General features: G+C 36.4%; 1 protein-coding gene across 24 annotated transcripts in view; it reads left to right on the forward strand.

The window, feature by feature from the left end:
* EZH2 (enhancer of zeste 2 polycomb repressive complex 2 subunit) overlaps positions 1-14451 on the forward strand; it is a 78447-nt gene that overhangs the window by 38175 nt on the left and 25821 nt on the right. For 10 of the 24 annotated variants that reach the window (XM_078343554.1, XM_002751868.7, XM_035254490.3 and 7 more), the window contains 2 exons: positions 1304-1427; positions 1983-2111. The exons of 5 other annotated variants lie outside the window; for them this stretch is intronic. In XM_078343554.1, the coding sequence (XP_078199680.1) occupies positions 1311-1427; positions 1983-2111 (246 nt within the window). In that variant the 5' untranslated portion in view covers positions 1304-1310. Of the gene's footprint in view, positions 1-1303; positions 1428-1982; positions 2112-11198; positions 11378-14451 lie in introns of those variants that run through there. 9 more of the 24 variants (XM_078343558.1, XM_003733634.7, XM_078343563.1 and 6 more) reach the window with 3 other exon arrangements.

The raw sequence follows: 14451 nt of genomic DNA on the forward strand, positions 1-14451 counted from the left end.
CCCTTGGTTTCAGTTCTGAGTAAACAGCCATCTGCTTTCTCTGTCACTGTTGGTGGTTGAGTATTTCTGTAGAAAGTTACCCACTGACCTCAGAACTCTTCTAAATCTTCTCCTTAGGCAGTTTTCTCTGTGCATGATATTTTTTATAAACAAATAGATGAAGCCTGCCCTACTCATTTATTTGTTTAAGCCAGAAAGTCACCTTTTTCTTCATTTTCCATATTTAAATCGTCATTTGGTTAAACTTCTGGCCTAAATAACTCTTGAATTCATGTGCTTTTTCATGTCACCACCAGTATTGAATAGAAGCCTCTGTCACCCCTTGTCTGGATGCTGTGCTGGAGCAGCATCTTAACCTAGTTGCAGTTATTCTTTTACTCCTTCACCCCACACCCTTTTACTTAAAACAGTAAAAGGGGCTTCCCATTGTTCTTAAGATAAAGCACAAATTGTTAGTTTGGTCTGCAAAGCTTTGCACAGCCTGACAGAGAATGTCCTCCTAATAATTTGAAGATACAGTATGATTTTAATACTTTAGAAGAAAATGTTCTAGGAAAAGACATTTGTTTAGACTTAAGGTGAGGTCTCTGCAGTATGAATTAGACATCTGGTGAACTATAAACTGTCCCCGCATTTAAACATAATTGGTTCTTAGAGCATGCAACTAAAGATAAGGCAGAAGAATTTACTTTGCATTTCCTGCATTCCTCTTTTCACTTGATAACAAACTCCTCATGTTAGTAAAGGTGGCACAAGAGGCAAAAATACAGACTTTATCACAGTGTTTAAGGAGAGGTGCATGGTTCAGCGTGTGGGGAGAGAGTACCTTTGTTTGTGCATTTATTACATGTTGAACTGTTTGTAAATATTCCTTCTTCTTGGATTTACCTTTTTCAGTTATTCCATTATGCCTTCTGTAACAGCTGATTTAATGATGAAAAACTTAGTATGTCTTTATATTTTCTTCCCTCCGCAAATGTGGATCTCACAGAGTTAAAAACTAGGTTGTGGCATAGTATACTGAATTCCTGTAATGGGATCATGTTTCAGTAATATGGCTGCAATTTAGTGTAGAATTTTTGTAAATAAAAGTATATTTAAAAAATATATTAAATAAAAACTCACACTTTCAATGAAATGTTTTAAGGATTTAACCATACAGGACAAATGAGCCCCTTTCTGCAAATACCAACAGTGTAATATGTGTCATTTCTTCACTGATTGCTTGCTGCAGATTAAAACACAGGTGATCATATTCAGGCTGGTTAGATTAGTGATTTTAATATGAAACCATTGCTTTTAGAATAATCATGGGCCAGACTGGGAAGAAATCTGAGAAGGGACCAGTTTGTTGGCGGAAGCGTGTAAAATCAGAGTACATGCGACTGAGACAGCTCAAGAGGTTCAGACGAGCTGATGAAGTAAAGGTATACTTTTATCTTTTGTGAAAATGAATATACAATTAAGGATAGGTTCATTTTTCCCCCTAAGTTTTTATTTGCAATAATATATTTCTAGCCAAGTTTGTATTTACAGTAAGATAAGTGAATACTTGGAAGGTTAGGTTCTTGATCTGTCTTAACATTACAATATGCACATTAATCAGTTGTTGTTTAGTATACTTTTATTTGCATGTGCAGACTGAGGGCCTAAATATAAAGGGATGTATTTCATAATTTTATATTTTTAAAGTCATTGTGATTAAAAAAATATATACACACACATACAAACACACACACATGCAGTCAACAAAGAAAGGATGGAAATGATTTCCTGTTCCTTAACCACTTGCAATAAAATAATAGATGTGGTGTTTTTGTATTATTTGAATGTGGAAAACTATATTGTAAAATCCACATGCACCTGAGAAAATGTTCTTGATATTGAGAAAACACTAGATTTTTAACCTGCTTTAAAGGTGTTACACATTTTCTAACAATGAACAATTTTTCCTTTCCTTTCCTTCATTTTTTTTTTTAAAGAGTATGTTTAGTTCCAATCGTCAGAAAATTTTGGAAAGAACGGAAATCTTAAACCAAGAATGGAAACAGCGAAGGATACAGCCTGTGCACATCCTGACTTCTGTGAGCTCATTGCGCGGGACTAGGGAGGTTGGTTAACATAACATGTTGTAGTAATTATCATCACCTTTTGGTTTTTGCTGTTGGAACAATTTGTTTGGTTATTGGGAGGAAATCATTGAACTCAGGGTGACCATTTTTTTATTGCTATTTCTTTTTACTGTACAACTGTTAATGGCTGCTATAGATCCCACTACTAGCTATTCCTATAACAGAGTTCTAATTGTTTGGAATATACTTTGAACTAGGTAGATGCCAGATTTTGTAAGACTGTTGATATAAAAAAACTTTTAAATCAAAGACTCTTTAATGTTCTCATCAGATCACTATTTAGAGCAAGGTTTTCTGACTCACTGTTGTAATGCTAATTTGAATTAGCCATGTGGTCAGAAATGTTTTCATATTCATATACCAGAAAGCTATTTATTGTATATGTTGTTCAAAGGGTAAGCCTCTCTATAAGAATTTTAAAATTTCATGTTGAGAGATTAGAATTTCTATTTCTATAGTATTTTTTGAATGAGGTAGCTCATAATTACTCTAAGAGTTTCCTATTTTCAAAGAAAGGCAGTAAATCTATGGTAGAATCTATAATTAAATATCCCACTAAAACATGCTTGCAGCAAGATGAAAAGAAAATGGCAAAAGCCTAAATAGCTTAGGCATTTTTGTTTAAGTGCCTGTGTTGTATAGAAAGATATGGCATAGGATATTTAAAGGGGAGTTGAAGCAAAAGGGGAGAGAGTGATTTGGAATTAAAATTACACTGTGTAGTAGATTGTTTATCTGAATGTCTAAATATGAGACACCTAAACAATTGAATTTGTTTTAAAGTAATTTTTCAATGAGTAGTCATTTTCAATATAACATTATTGTAACAAACAACAATTTGCTATTCTATGAGGCCTTTTGGAAATTATGTGACATACAGGCTTCAAAGACTTGTCAGTGATATCCCAGTAGCAACAGCCATAATCCTAATGATGATTTCAGGGATATTCTGGTGGTCTTGATAGTGACATATGGAATGATTCTTAGTCATTTATGCATTTTGTTAGGTGACACCTCTGTAAAGCTCTGACTTATAATCGTATAAATATTTATTATACACTGACCCTTTCCTCCTCATCTGGTACAAGCCAGAGCCTAGATGTTAGAGGTCAGTGGCTTGGGGGAAAGGGATTTTTTTCTATGCCCATCAGAATGTTCTTAAAGGAAATAAGGATGTGGCTTTTAAGTAATTGTCTTGAAAGTTTTATCTGGTGATCTTTTCAAAATGTTGAAATGAAGGAAAAACCTCATTTTCTCCCTGGAGGAATAAATCTTAGAAATTTGGAGAAGTTAGGTAGATTTATGTTGAATACTTATTTTTGCCACCATTTTGAATCTCAAAATGCTTCTGAAAGCCTAACTTAGGCTTATAGTAAGAGTTAACAGCAATAATGAATTATGTCACTGTTCTAGGTACTTTGTACACATTACCTCATTGAATTTTCATGATAAGGAAGGAATATTATACCCTTAAAAAAAAAAATCCAGGCAAGGAAACAGCCTTAGAAGAGTTACGTCAATTTGCCCTCTCTAATGATCTGATGTGCGCCCAGAGGAATGCACTTTGCTCAGACACATGAAGGATTAGTGAAGTACATTATTTACATTGAACTTGAGTTGCATGTATAATATTTGGCATTAAATTTAAGACTATTGTTTGTTCAAGTGGATGTTTACTAATGGAAATTTTCTTTTAATTTCGTAAAATGGAGACATGCCATTGAATATAATGATACCTAATTTTTTTGAGTTTATGTGAAACATTGTGAGACGAAATCAGCATTTTAGTAAAACAAAATTATTTTCTAAACTTAGTACTTCCACAGTACTTCCCCCTCCCCCACACACACACAGATTGAGAATAAACATTTTCACAAAATATCGGAGGGAAAGGAGGAAAAGAATCCCCAGCCTTAGGAATTCAGTTTTTGTTGTATAGAACTCTGACCTGATTAAGGTCATTAGTTTTTTTTGGCGCCAGTGTTGGTAGCTGATCCTGCTTCAAATTATTCATCTTTTATTTCCCCTACCCCCTTTTCAGACCATCATCACTGACTTTTAGAAGCCGAAGTTTTATATGGTTTGTGATAAGCTTCTTGGCGTTATCACAATAAATTATAGTTTTAGGGCTAAAAAGGACCTTAGTGGTCTCATGGTCCAACCTCCTGACTTTTAAGATGAGAATATGTCCCTGTTTATTTTTTTCTTTGGTTTAAGTGTTTTCATCTACATATTAATTTCTTTTATATGTTTGAGAGATTCTAGTCTGAAGTAGGTCAGGCAGGAGGAGAAAATAAAAGTGAGTCTTGTTTGGCAAAGACTTTCCTTAGTGGTAGGCTTGGCAGAATTTCACACTGCCGTATTGATTCAGACACGTAAAGTCTATAGCATTCAACGTTTGAAGTACCATTATAGCATTGTTTTAATTAACTGCTTGCTTTTTTATAAGCTAATTGTATGTAAGTGCTGGTGTCTTCCATTTAAATCCTCTGTAGCATGACAAATCATTGACAATTTTTAGTTCTTTTGTCAGGTCTTAAACTTACACTCCTGTTTGTAGTTGTAGAAGTGGATGAACTCAGTTTGAAAATGACTGATTTTCTCCAAGTTATTTTGGTAAAGAATGACAAACGTTTACTGTCTGATCTAATGAAGTGAGTGCTTTAGATGCTGATGTCAGGTCAGAGAGCTCTGCGTTTGAACCCAGAGACCACATCTCTAGTATGTTGTTTTCTTACTGTTTGTGGTTTTGTTTTGTTTCGTTTTTGTGACAGGGTCTTCTTATTCTGTTGCCTAGGCTGGAGTGTGGTGTTGTGACAGGGTCTTCTTATTCTGTTGCCTAGGCTGGAGTGTGGTGGTACAATCACGGCTCTCTGTAGCCTTGACCTCCTGGGCTCAGGCGATCCTCCCACCTCAGCCTCCTGGGTAGCTGTGACTACAGTCACATGCCACCACACCAGGCTAATTTTTTGTCTTTATTTGTAGAGATGGGGTATCGCCATGTTGCCCAGGCTGGTCTCAAACTCCTGGGCGCAAGCAATCCACCTGCCTTGACCTGCCAGAATGCTGAGATTATAGATGTGAGCCACCGTACCCATCCCTTAATGTGTTTTTAAGATACGTTGGGGGTAATTCTTTTTATTATTGAGATTACAGAACCTAAGCAGTATTGTTCATAGAATTTTAATACAGAATTTGTTCACATTTTTTATTTATTTAGAGATGGAGTTTTGCTCTTTCGCCCAGACTGGAGTGCATTGGCGTGATCTCAGCTCACTGCAACCTCCGCCTTCCAGTTTCAAGCGATTGTCTTGCCTCAGCCTCCTGAGTAGCTGGGATTACAGGCATCTACCACCACGCCCAGCTAATTTTTGTATTTTTTTAGTAGAGATGGGGTTTTACCATGTTGGCCAGGCTGGTCTTGAACTCCTGACCTCGTGATTCACTCAACTTGCCCTCCCAAAGTGCTGGGATTACAGGTGTGAGCCACTGCGCTGGACCCAATCACAAAACATTTCTCCTTCCTATATATATGTGTTATGACTAAAAGAGAGGTTTGCTTAGATAATGCATGTCTTCTGGGCAAATGGTATGATTAGTAATTTAATCCATCCTGCCAATATGCTTTTCTAGATTTCCAGGAGAATATAATGTTCCTGTAAGAGTTCTGTGTCTTTGTTTAATGAAAACAGATAATTGGTGTATATTTATTCTTGGGGCTTCAGAATGTCTAAAATAGACGCAGCATCAGAAGGGCATCATGGTCCTCATATGAAGAATTTTAAAATGTTTGAATTTTTAAATATTTACAGATTTGCTCTTTATAGTAATATTTGAAATGATTGTAAGTTTATTGCTTAGCATTTGATATTAGCAGATGATTTATTTTTTTGGAGAAGCTTCTGTCAAAATAATGTGTAAATCCTTTTATATGTTGGCATTTTGGACTTAATATTTTTGTTGAAGGAGAAGGAAAATACCTGGTTTACATGTAAACACTTGGTTGCATTTTTCATTGACTTAGTGATGAAATTGCCTCAGTTAATTGTGAATGAAAATTTAGTTACTATTTACAAAGAAAAAATTATATCCTAGTGTATTTCATATATAATTTAGTGTACTTTACTCAGATACATTCTTTGAGTATAGTAAGATGGTTTCTTTATACATTTCAGGATTGTAGGACCTATAGGTTTAGATTCTCATGAGTCTTTTGAGCAGATACGGCAGAAAGCTGGTCATTTTTCTCATGTCTTTGAATTAAGTGAATGGCTCTCCAAGTTTCTGTCTTAACTCTTAGTCTGAACATAGGCACTCATTCTTACTGCCTCAAGGTAGTGGTCTCTGAGTTGCTTTCTGTGGTTCCTTGCCTCTCTTTAACTCTTTTGGTATTTACTTGGATAGTTGAGTCTTCTTAGGTTAACTGTTGGTCCTTCCCACCTGTGTAACTTTTAAATCTATGTAGTCTTTACTTTATTTCTGGCCTTATTTAGGTTGAAATAGATGTAACAGTTCTTAGATGATCATATGAGAGTTTTTTTTCCTTCTATGCTTTTTTCCCCCCCATTTTATTCTTTGTCCAAAGGGGTAGATTAAAAAAACGAAAGGTCATTTGTGATATTTGAGTTTATAGTGTTGTCATATGTTAAATAGATATAATTTATTATTTTTATATTTTAAATTTGATTATCTTCAGTTTAAAAAGTGAATTTTTAAAAGTCATATTTAGGTAACCAATAAAACTAGCAGAAGTTGCTTTTCGTTTGTTGTTTTCCTCCTAGAATGTTGTGTATATAGTTTGTGTTTTATAAATTATTGTGGTTACAAAGATCATGTATCTTTCCCAAATGCAAAACCAAATTCTGATATCTATTTAAAAATAAAACAACAAATCCAAATGAACAAAAATGGTTGCTTAATATGGAATGTTAGAAATTGTTTTATCCACTGAAGAAACAAAATTGCATTAGACTCAGGACTTTTGTCATAATTTAGCTTTAAAATATGGATTGACTTAAATTTACTCCTTAGGATTCTGTCTTACCTTCTCTTAGTAGATTTTATAAAAGAATATCACTTAAGTCACATTTTGGGAAGGTTGGGCAGATTTCACAAACTACCTTGACAAGGCAGTTTTGTACTAGCTAATGTGACTAACTGTTGGGTTAATGAAACTAGTTTAAAAGTTTTATCTTTTTTTCTCCACTGAACAAATCATTGTAAAATGATTATTATAAAAATTTAGATAACACAGCAGTAGATAAAACAAAGCAAAAGTCCCTGGAGTCCAACTGCTCTGGCTTTTTATTCTTTTAGATTTCATTTTCTATATATACTAGCAGGTTGTTAATAATGTATTTTATTTTTAAAAATTACTGGCCAGATAATACGTCCCTGGCATTTTGGGCCATCATTTTACAACCTCTGTCCAAATTTTCATTCTTTTTAAAAATGTGTAGTGTTTGACATTATGGATAAACCATAACTTATTGCCCCATTCTTAATTGATGAACATTTAGATTTAAAATTTTTGCTTTTGCAGTCAGTGCTGCAGTGAACTTCATATAGATCTTTGCATCTTTTGAATGACTCGGTAGAAGCTCATAGAAATAGAATTAATAGATCAAAATGATATGCGTATTTAAAAATTGAACAGATATTACCAAATGCACCCTCAGAAGTTTTACATTACACTCTCACCAGCTGTTTATGGAATGTCTGTTTACCTATATTCTCAACACAAAATATTATCAATCTTAATCTTCAGTCCAATAGGTAAAGTATTATAAGGATTTGTTATATGTGTCTTAATTATTCCGTGAAGTTAAATGTCAATTGCTGTTTGTTCTTTTGTTTGTTTGTTTTTTTAAATGAATTGAGTGTATAGTGTTGGATCTTTTAAAATTAGGTTGGACTTTGTCTTATGATTTATAAGGACTTTTGATATATTACAAATACTAGTTTTTGGCTGGGTACAGTGGCTCACACCTGTAATCCCAGCACTTTGGGAGACTGAGGCGGGCAGATCATTTGAGGTCAGAAATTTTACACCAGCCTGACCAACATGGTGAAAGCCTATCTCTACTAAAAATACAAAATATTTAGCTGGGCATGGTGGTGCATGCCTGTAGTCCCAGCTACTTGGGGGGCTGAGGCAGGAAAATCCCTTGAACCCGGGAGGCGGAGGTTGTAGTGAGCCAAAATCACGCCACTGTACTCCAGCCCGGACAACAGAGCGAGACTCTGTCCCCAAAAATAAGTAAATAAATACTAGTTTTTTGTTGTATGTTTTACAGATTTTTCCTGCATTGTAATGTTATTTCTAGTATATTTTGGTTATATAGTTCTTTTTGTGTTTCTGAAAGGCTCCAAAATCTTTCTTCACTTCAAGAATATAAATTATCTACCCATCTTTAGTTCTCTTCCTTTAGTTCTCGTTTCATTTTTATATTCTAATGTTATTTAACCCATCAGAAATTTTTTTTGGTGTAAAGAATGAGTAGGAGATTTGGTTTTAATTTTGTTCTTTTTAGTTTCCTGGTTGTTTGAACACTGTTTACTGAGTAATTAATGAATAGTGAGGGGCAGTCTTGTAAACCTGTTTTTGAAGATCAGCAGAATCAGCCTTCTTAGTTGGCAGTTCCCTGGACAGTTCTGCCACTCCAGCAAGACCTGGAGTGTTTCCCTTCAGAGACCACAGCCTGTGTCTTACCCACTTTCTTTCTTTTTTAATTTGACAAAGTCTTGCTCTGTTACCCATGTTGGAGTGCAGTGGTGTCATCTTGGCTCAGCTCAACCTCTGCCTCCCAGGTTCAAGCTGTTCTTGTGCCTCAGCCTCCGGGGTAGCTGGGATTACAGGCATGTACCACCACACTTGGCTAATTTTTGTATATTTAGTAGACACAGGGTTTCACCATGTTGGCCAGGCTGGTCTTGAACACCTGAGCTCAAGTGATTCGCCCACCTTGGTCTCCCAAAGTGCTGGGATTACAGGCCTGAGCCACCATGCCTGGCCTTGCCCACTCACTTTAACTTGAACCTCTACTACTTTTTATAGTATTAAGCCGAGATCCACTGATTTAAGCAAGGCTTCAAAACAATTTTACTGCCATGGCCTATAGAAACTATAGATTTATATAATACTCGGTTCCTTTTCTCCCCCCCTAATGACAGAAATTATTTTATTTTCTACTCACAGGACTGTTAGTGAATTAGGAATTTGCGTTTACATGTGATGGACGAACATCACTCTTGTTACCTGCTTCATGTGCTTTTTAGAGTTCTTATGTCCTGTGATGATTATTGTTTCTGATCTCCAGTGTTTAGCAAAACTGGAGTTTTTTTGCAAAGCTGCAGATAATGAGGGAATGATTTACCTTAACAGTCCTTCAGGGTTTTAACCTAGGATTAACTAGGTTTGCATATTTGCGATTCCTTTCATTCAACGCCCAGCTTCTGAAGGTAGGATACAAGGAAGAGCTTAAAGGATCTAAATTTCCTCTGAGCCTGGGCAACATAGTGAGATTCCATCTCTATTAAAAATATATATAAACATTAGCCAGTTGTGGTGATATGTACCTGTAGTCCCAGTTACTCGGGAGGCTGAGGTAAGATAATCAGTTGAGCCCAGGAGTTTGAGGCTTCAGTGAGCCATGATTGCTCCACTGCACTCTAGCCTTGGCAGCAGAGCTAGACCTATCTGAAAAAAAGAGGGTCTAGGGCCGGGTGCGGTGGGTCACCCCTGTAATCCTGGCACTTTGGCAGGCTGAGGTGGGTAGATCATGAGGTCAGGAAGTGGTAAAACCCATCTCTATGAAAAGTAGAAATATTAGCTGAGCGTGGTATAGTCCCAGCTGCTCTGGAGGCTGAGGCAGGAGAATCACTTGAACCCAGGAGGCGGAGGTTGCAGTGAGCTGAGATTGCACCACTGCACTCCAGCCTGGCGGCGGAGTAAGACTCTGTCTCAAAAAAAAAAAAAAAAAAAAAAAAAAAAAAAAAAAAAGTGGGGTGAAATTTTATTATAAATGGCCAAGTTCTGTGTTATATATCCTATAGAAATGCTATATATCCTCCCCCTCCCCTCAGGATGTAGAAACTGTTACTTACAGGATAAAAGTGAACTCAGAAGCAAATACCCTTGTGCTGTAGGGTAGAGGTTCTTCACACAATCAGGAATGGGTCTGTAACAAATATTTAATGACACAAACTGAAATAATTTACAGTCTGATAAGAAGTACTCTTTTTTATTCCTTAACTCCAACACCCTTGATTAGTTGTGTTCATTAAATACATCTGTGTCAATATCTTAACAGGGGTTTTTTCTTCCATTTTTATTTATGCCTCTCTTCTGTTTGAACAAATCATTTCTTTTCAAGTATGTCTTCTTCAGTCACCCTTCTATTTTGCCTTCTAAACCTGGTTATGAATTCACTTCTATTATTGAGCTTCTCTTAACTTTATCCAAATTTGCTATTTATCTCATTGCAGTTTTTCTTCAGTACTTCCTTTGCATAAAAGTAGCCTGAACTTAAATTATATACACTGTCATTTTCACCAGAAGGGCTAGCTAATTTAAAACTTGGGCGTGTTATCTTTTCTTTCCTCAAATCCTGAAGAATATAGGATAGTTTCAGAAATCACTCCCAGCTTTTCTCCAGAGTTGGTGGCAACTGATGCTTTCTTCTGACTCTTCCTCTCCTGGAGTGCCGACCTTCCTCGCTGTTGTCACATGGAAAGGCTACAGGATGTTAGACAATGTCAACAGTTCACTGTGTCTCTGGCATGAAATAAATGGACCAACCAGTATCCAAGAATATTTTTGCTTGGCTAATTGATTGTATATTTTTCCCTACTATATGGAATTTGGACTTAGCCCTTCTCATGTTAAAGATTATTCAGAGGCAGGACAGCCATGGCTGTTGTCCTTGGGATGTCCTGCTATAAAATCGGGAGTCATACCTACCTCACAGGGTAGTTGTGAAATTTAAAGAAGTTAACTTTGGTAAAGTCTCTAGCACAGTGCTTGGCACATAGTAGGGTGTGTTAATTTCTTTCCCTTCCCTGCAGGCCATTCACCTGCTCTTCCCTCTACGATTTTCCATAACACAGTTTTTACTTGGAACCAGCCTTCTGCAAAGAGTCTCAGTTTGGTTGTGTACTCCTACAACTACTATTTTTGGCTTGACTTCCCTCTCCAGCTCCCAGTGGTCCAGCCACACAGTCGCCTATTGTACCAGCTGGTTGATGTAAGTCTATCCATCCTCAGAGGAACCTAGTTACTTACCAGTAAGCTGTGTTTCTCTGAAAATGTAGCATCCTTGATAACGAAACTAGGTTTTTTCTTTTTTAAAAAACCATTAATGATGAATTATCTCTAACTTCCTTATGTGATCCTCAAATTGGAACTAGACTTAGAGAATTTAATTTGTTGTTAACGGTCTCCTAGTGAGTTCCTGAGTCCAAGACAAATGCTCTGATCAGGTGAAATGCGGAGACCCATGAGGTCAAAATTCTTTTCTCTACTCTGAGTGACATGAGATTTAATTATGTAAACTGTCAAGAATGATACATTTTCAAAGAAATCTAAGTTGCTGGTAAGTAACTGGGATTTTTGAGTAATTTTTCTGTAAGTTGATAAATAAGAATCCCACATTTGTTTTCACCAACAAATGCTTTTGCATTTGAATATTACTTCATAAATGAAAGGAATATGGTTATTAGTTACAGTTGATAGTTAAAGAATGGGATAGGTTTCTAGAGATACTAGAAATATAATGAGGTGGGGATAGACTGTCAGTTTTCTAAATAGGTGATCTCTTTGCTTTCAACAGAAATTGAAGTCTCCATTAGAGAAAAATCAGCAAATGTAGTCTGTTCATTCCAGAAACATTTTTTGAGTGCCTACTTTTTTTTTTTTTTGAGACACTGTGCTGAGTACTGTTTCAAGACAGAGGTGAAGCCACACTTGGCTCAGCTGCTTTTCCCTCAGAGAGCTTATTTCCTTTGTCTTAGTGACTCTTGCGTGACTCAGAACTGAGGCGATGGGATACTGGGGTATGACAGAGGTATGGGATTAGAAGTAGTACTTAGTGTTACAGCCTGTGCTTTAATATTTTCTGTGCTTCGATAAGTTCTTTCTGTTAATGGGAAAAATCAGCTGACTTCATTCAGGATTTGCAGAGTATTTGGTATATCACTAGAGCAGCCATAAATGAAGCAAAGCCAATGCTCCTTCTTTCTCGTAGTTGAAAGGAATATTCACTCTCTAACCTTATGTGTGACTTTGGGAGTTAGGAATTAAAGCAGGTGAGTAAGTCAGAATTGGAGAGGCAGCCCACTCTCCCTTAAGCTTTAAAAGCACCTCTTCCTTCAGAAGCCACAGAATTAATTTATTGCCACCAAAGGTAAAAAAAAATCAGAAACCTTTTTTATAAGAAAACAAAATTGTTTTGTACTTGAAGTCACTGGATAGTATTTGATGCTTGTATTCCATAATTATAACCACCTCCACCCCCAAATTTACCCAGTTAAGTAGAAAGAAGGAAAGAAGACTTGGCAGTAGTAATAAGTTGTTATTGGAGGAGATACTCCTATTACATTGTCATATGTCTCTATTTTATTTTTTCATTTTTATTTTTTATTTCTTTTGAGACAGGGTCTCACTCCTGTCACCCAGGCTGGAATGCAGTGGTGTGGATCACAGCTCACTGCAGCCTTTGCCTCCTGGGCTCAAGTGATCCTCTCACCTCAGCCCCTTAAGTAGCTGGGACTACAGGCACGTGCCACCTTGCCCAGCTAAGTTTTTTGTGTTTTTAGTAGAGACAGGGTTTCCCCATGTTGCCCAGGCTGTTCTTGAACTTCTGGGCTTAAGTGATCTGCCTGTCTTGGCATGCCAAAGTGGTGAGACTATAGGCTTGAGCCACTGTGCTTGGCCATGCCTCTGTTTTATATAGTAAAAACTGCATGGCTGTAGTTGTTATTTTACCCCTTGAGTACGGTAAGGGCAAGAACTACAGTGCAGTAATTAAGCTCATGGGTGTTGTAGTCAGACTTTAAATCCAGGTTTTAATCCTGGTTTTGTAATTTGCTTCCTTTCTGACTAGACAAATTATATAACTTCTCTGAACCTCAGTGTCCTCATTTGTGAAGTTTTGTTGCTAAAACTACATAAGGTTGTAATGAGGAATAATTAAGATAAGTATATAAGCACTTAGCACAGTGCCTGCAACATAGTACGTGCTCAATAAATGTTAACTGCTTTTTAAATTGGATTATTGGATGGATGGATGAAGGATTGTATCAGAGGCTAAATAACAGGAAGGGGAAAGATTGCAGGTTCTGGAGTGTTAGTAACCTGTTCACACCATCTTAGTTACTGGAGTTATGAGCCTTATTAGTATTATTATCTTTATCTTTGCCTTTTTAGAAAGCAAATTAATGGATGAATCACTGTCACAGTTCTTCCTAACTACTCTATCCTTAAACCTTCACTTCCACTAAGGAAGGAATTGTTTTGTGCTGCAGTGACTGTGATGATTGAAAGATTATCCCACTGGCCTGATGCAACCCAGTGCTGAGGGTCAGGTGTGGCCCGTATGCCAGATTTCTACTCTGAATTTCACCACACCTACCTCTGCTATTTTTAAGACATTTTAAATAAAAAATTTAAACCTTTAATATGTATGTGTGTATATATATATATACATATATATATGATTTTTTTGGTTTCATTTTATTACACTTCTTTTTTGCTCTATTTTCATTGATTGTGAATTATGAATGTATGTCTAGGATATTTTGGAGAAGGCTCTGGAGGACTTACACTTCGGCAGTGGTACTCTTTAAGAAATCATGGATTCATTGACAGGGTGGAAAGTGCTGTGGTTATTTGGGCACAGATTTTCACCATACTTCAGAGAATCAAAGATGCAAAATTTTTGACATTTTAACATCTGAAACTAACATGCATCTTAGAATCACTGTGATAAGAACACATATCTTTGTTTAGTTGGCAACATTTTTTTTCTTAGTAAAACAGAAGATAATGGTGTGCCTTGAAATCACTATCATTTTAGATTGTATGGAATATGGTATTTCAAGGGACTGTGTGCAATGACACATTTTAAAAATATGATATCATGGCAATATAAGGAGTAGTAAGAGCAGGGGCTTCAGAGTCAGACTTTGGGGTTTTAAATTCTAGCCCTATAACCATGTGCAACCTTGGGCAACTTATTTTTCCTTTCATTACCATAGTTTTCTCACCTGTAAAATGGGGGCTAAGAACAGTAACCCATCTTACAGTGTTATGAGGATTAAA

Source organism: Callithrix jacchus, chromosome 11, assembly GCF_049354715.1.
Source record: "Callithrix jacchus isolate 240 chromosome 11, calJac240_pri, whole genome shotgun sequence".
Lineage (NCBI taxonomy): Eukaryota > Metazoa > Chordata > Mammalia > Primates > Cebidae > Callithrix > Callithrix jacchus.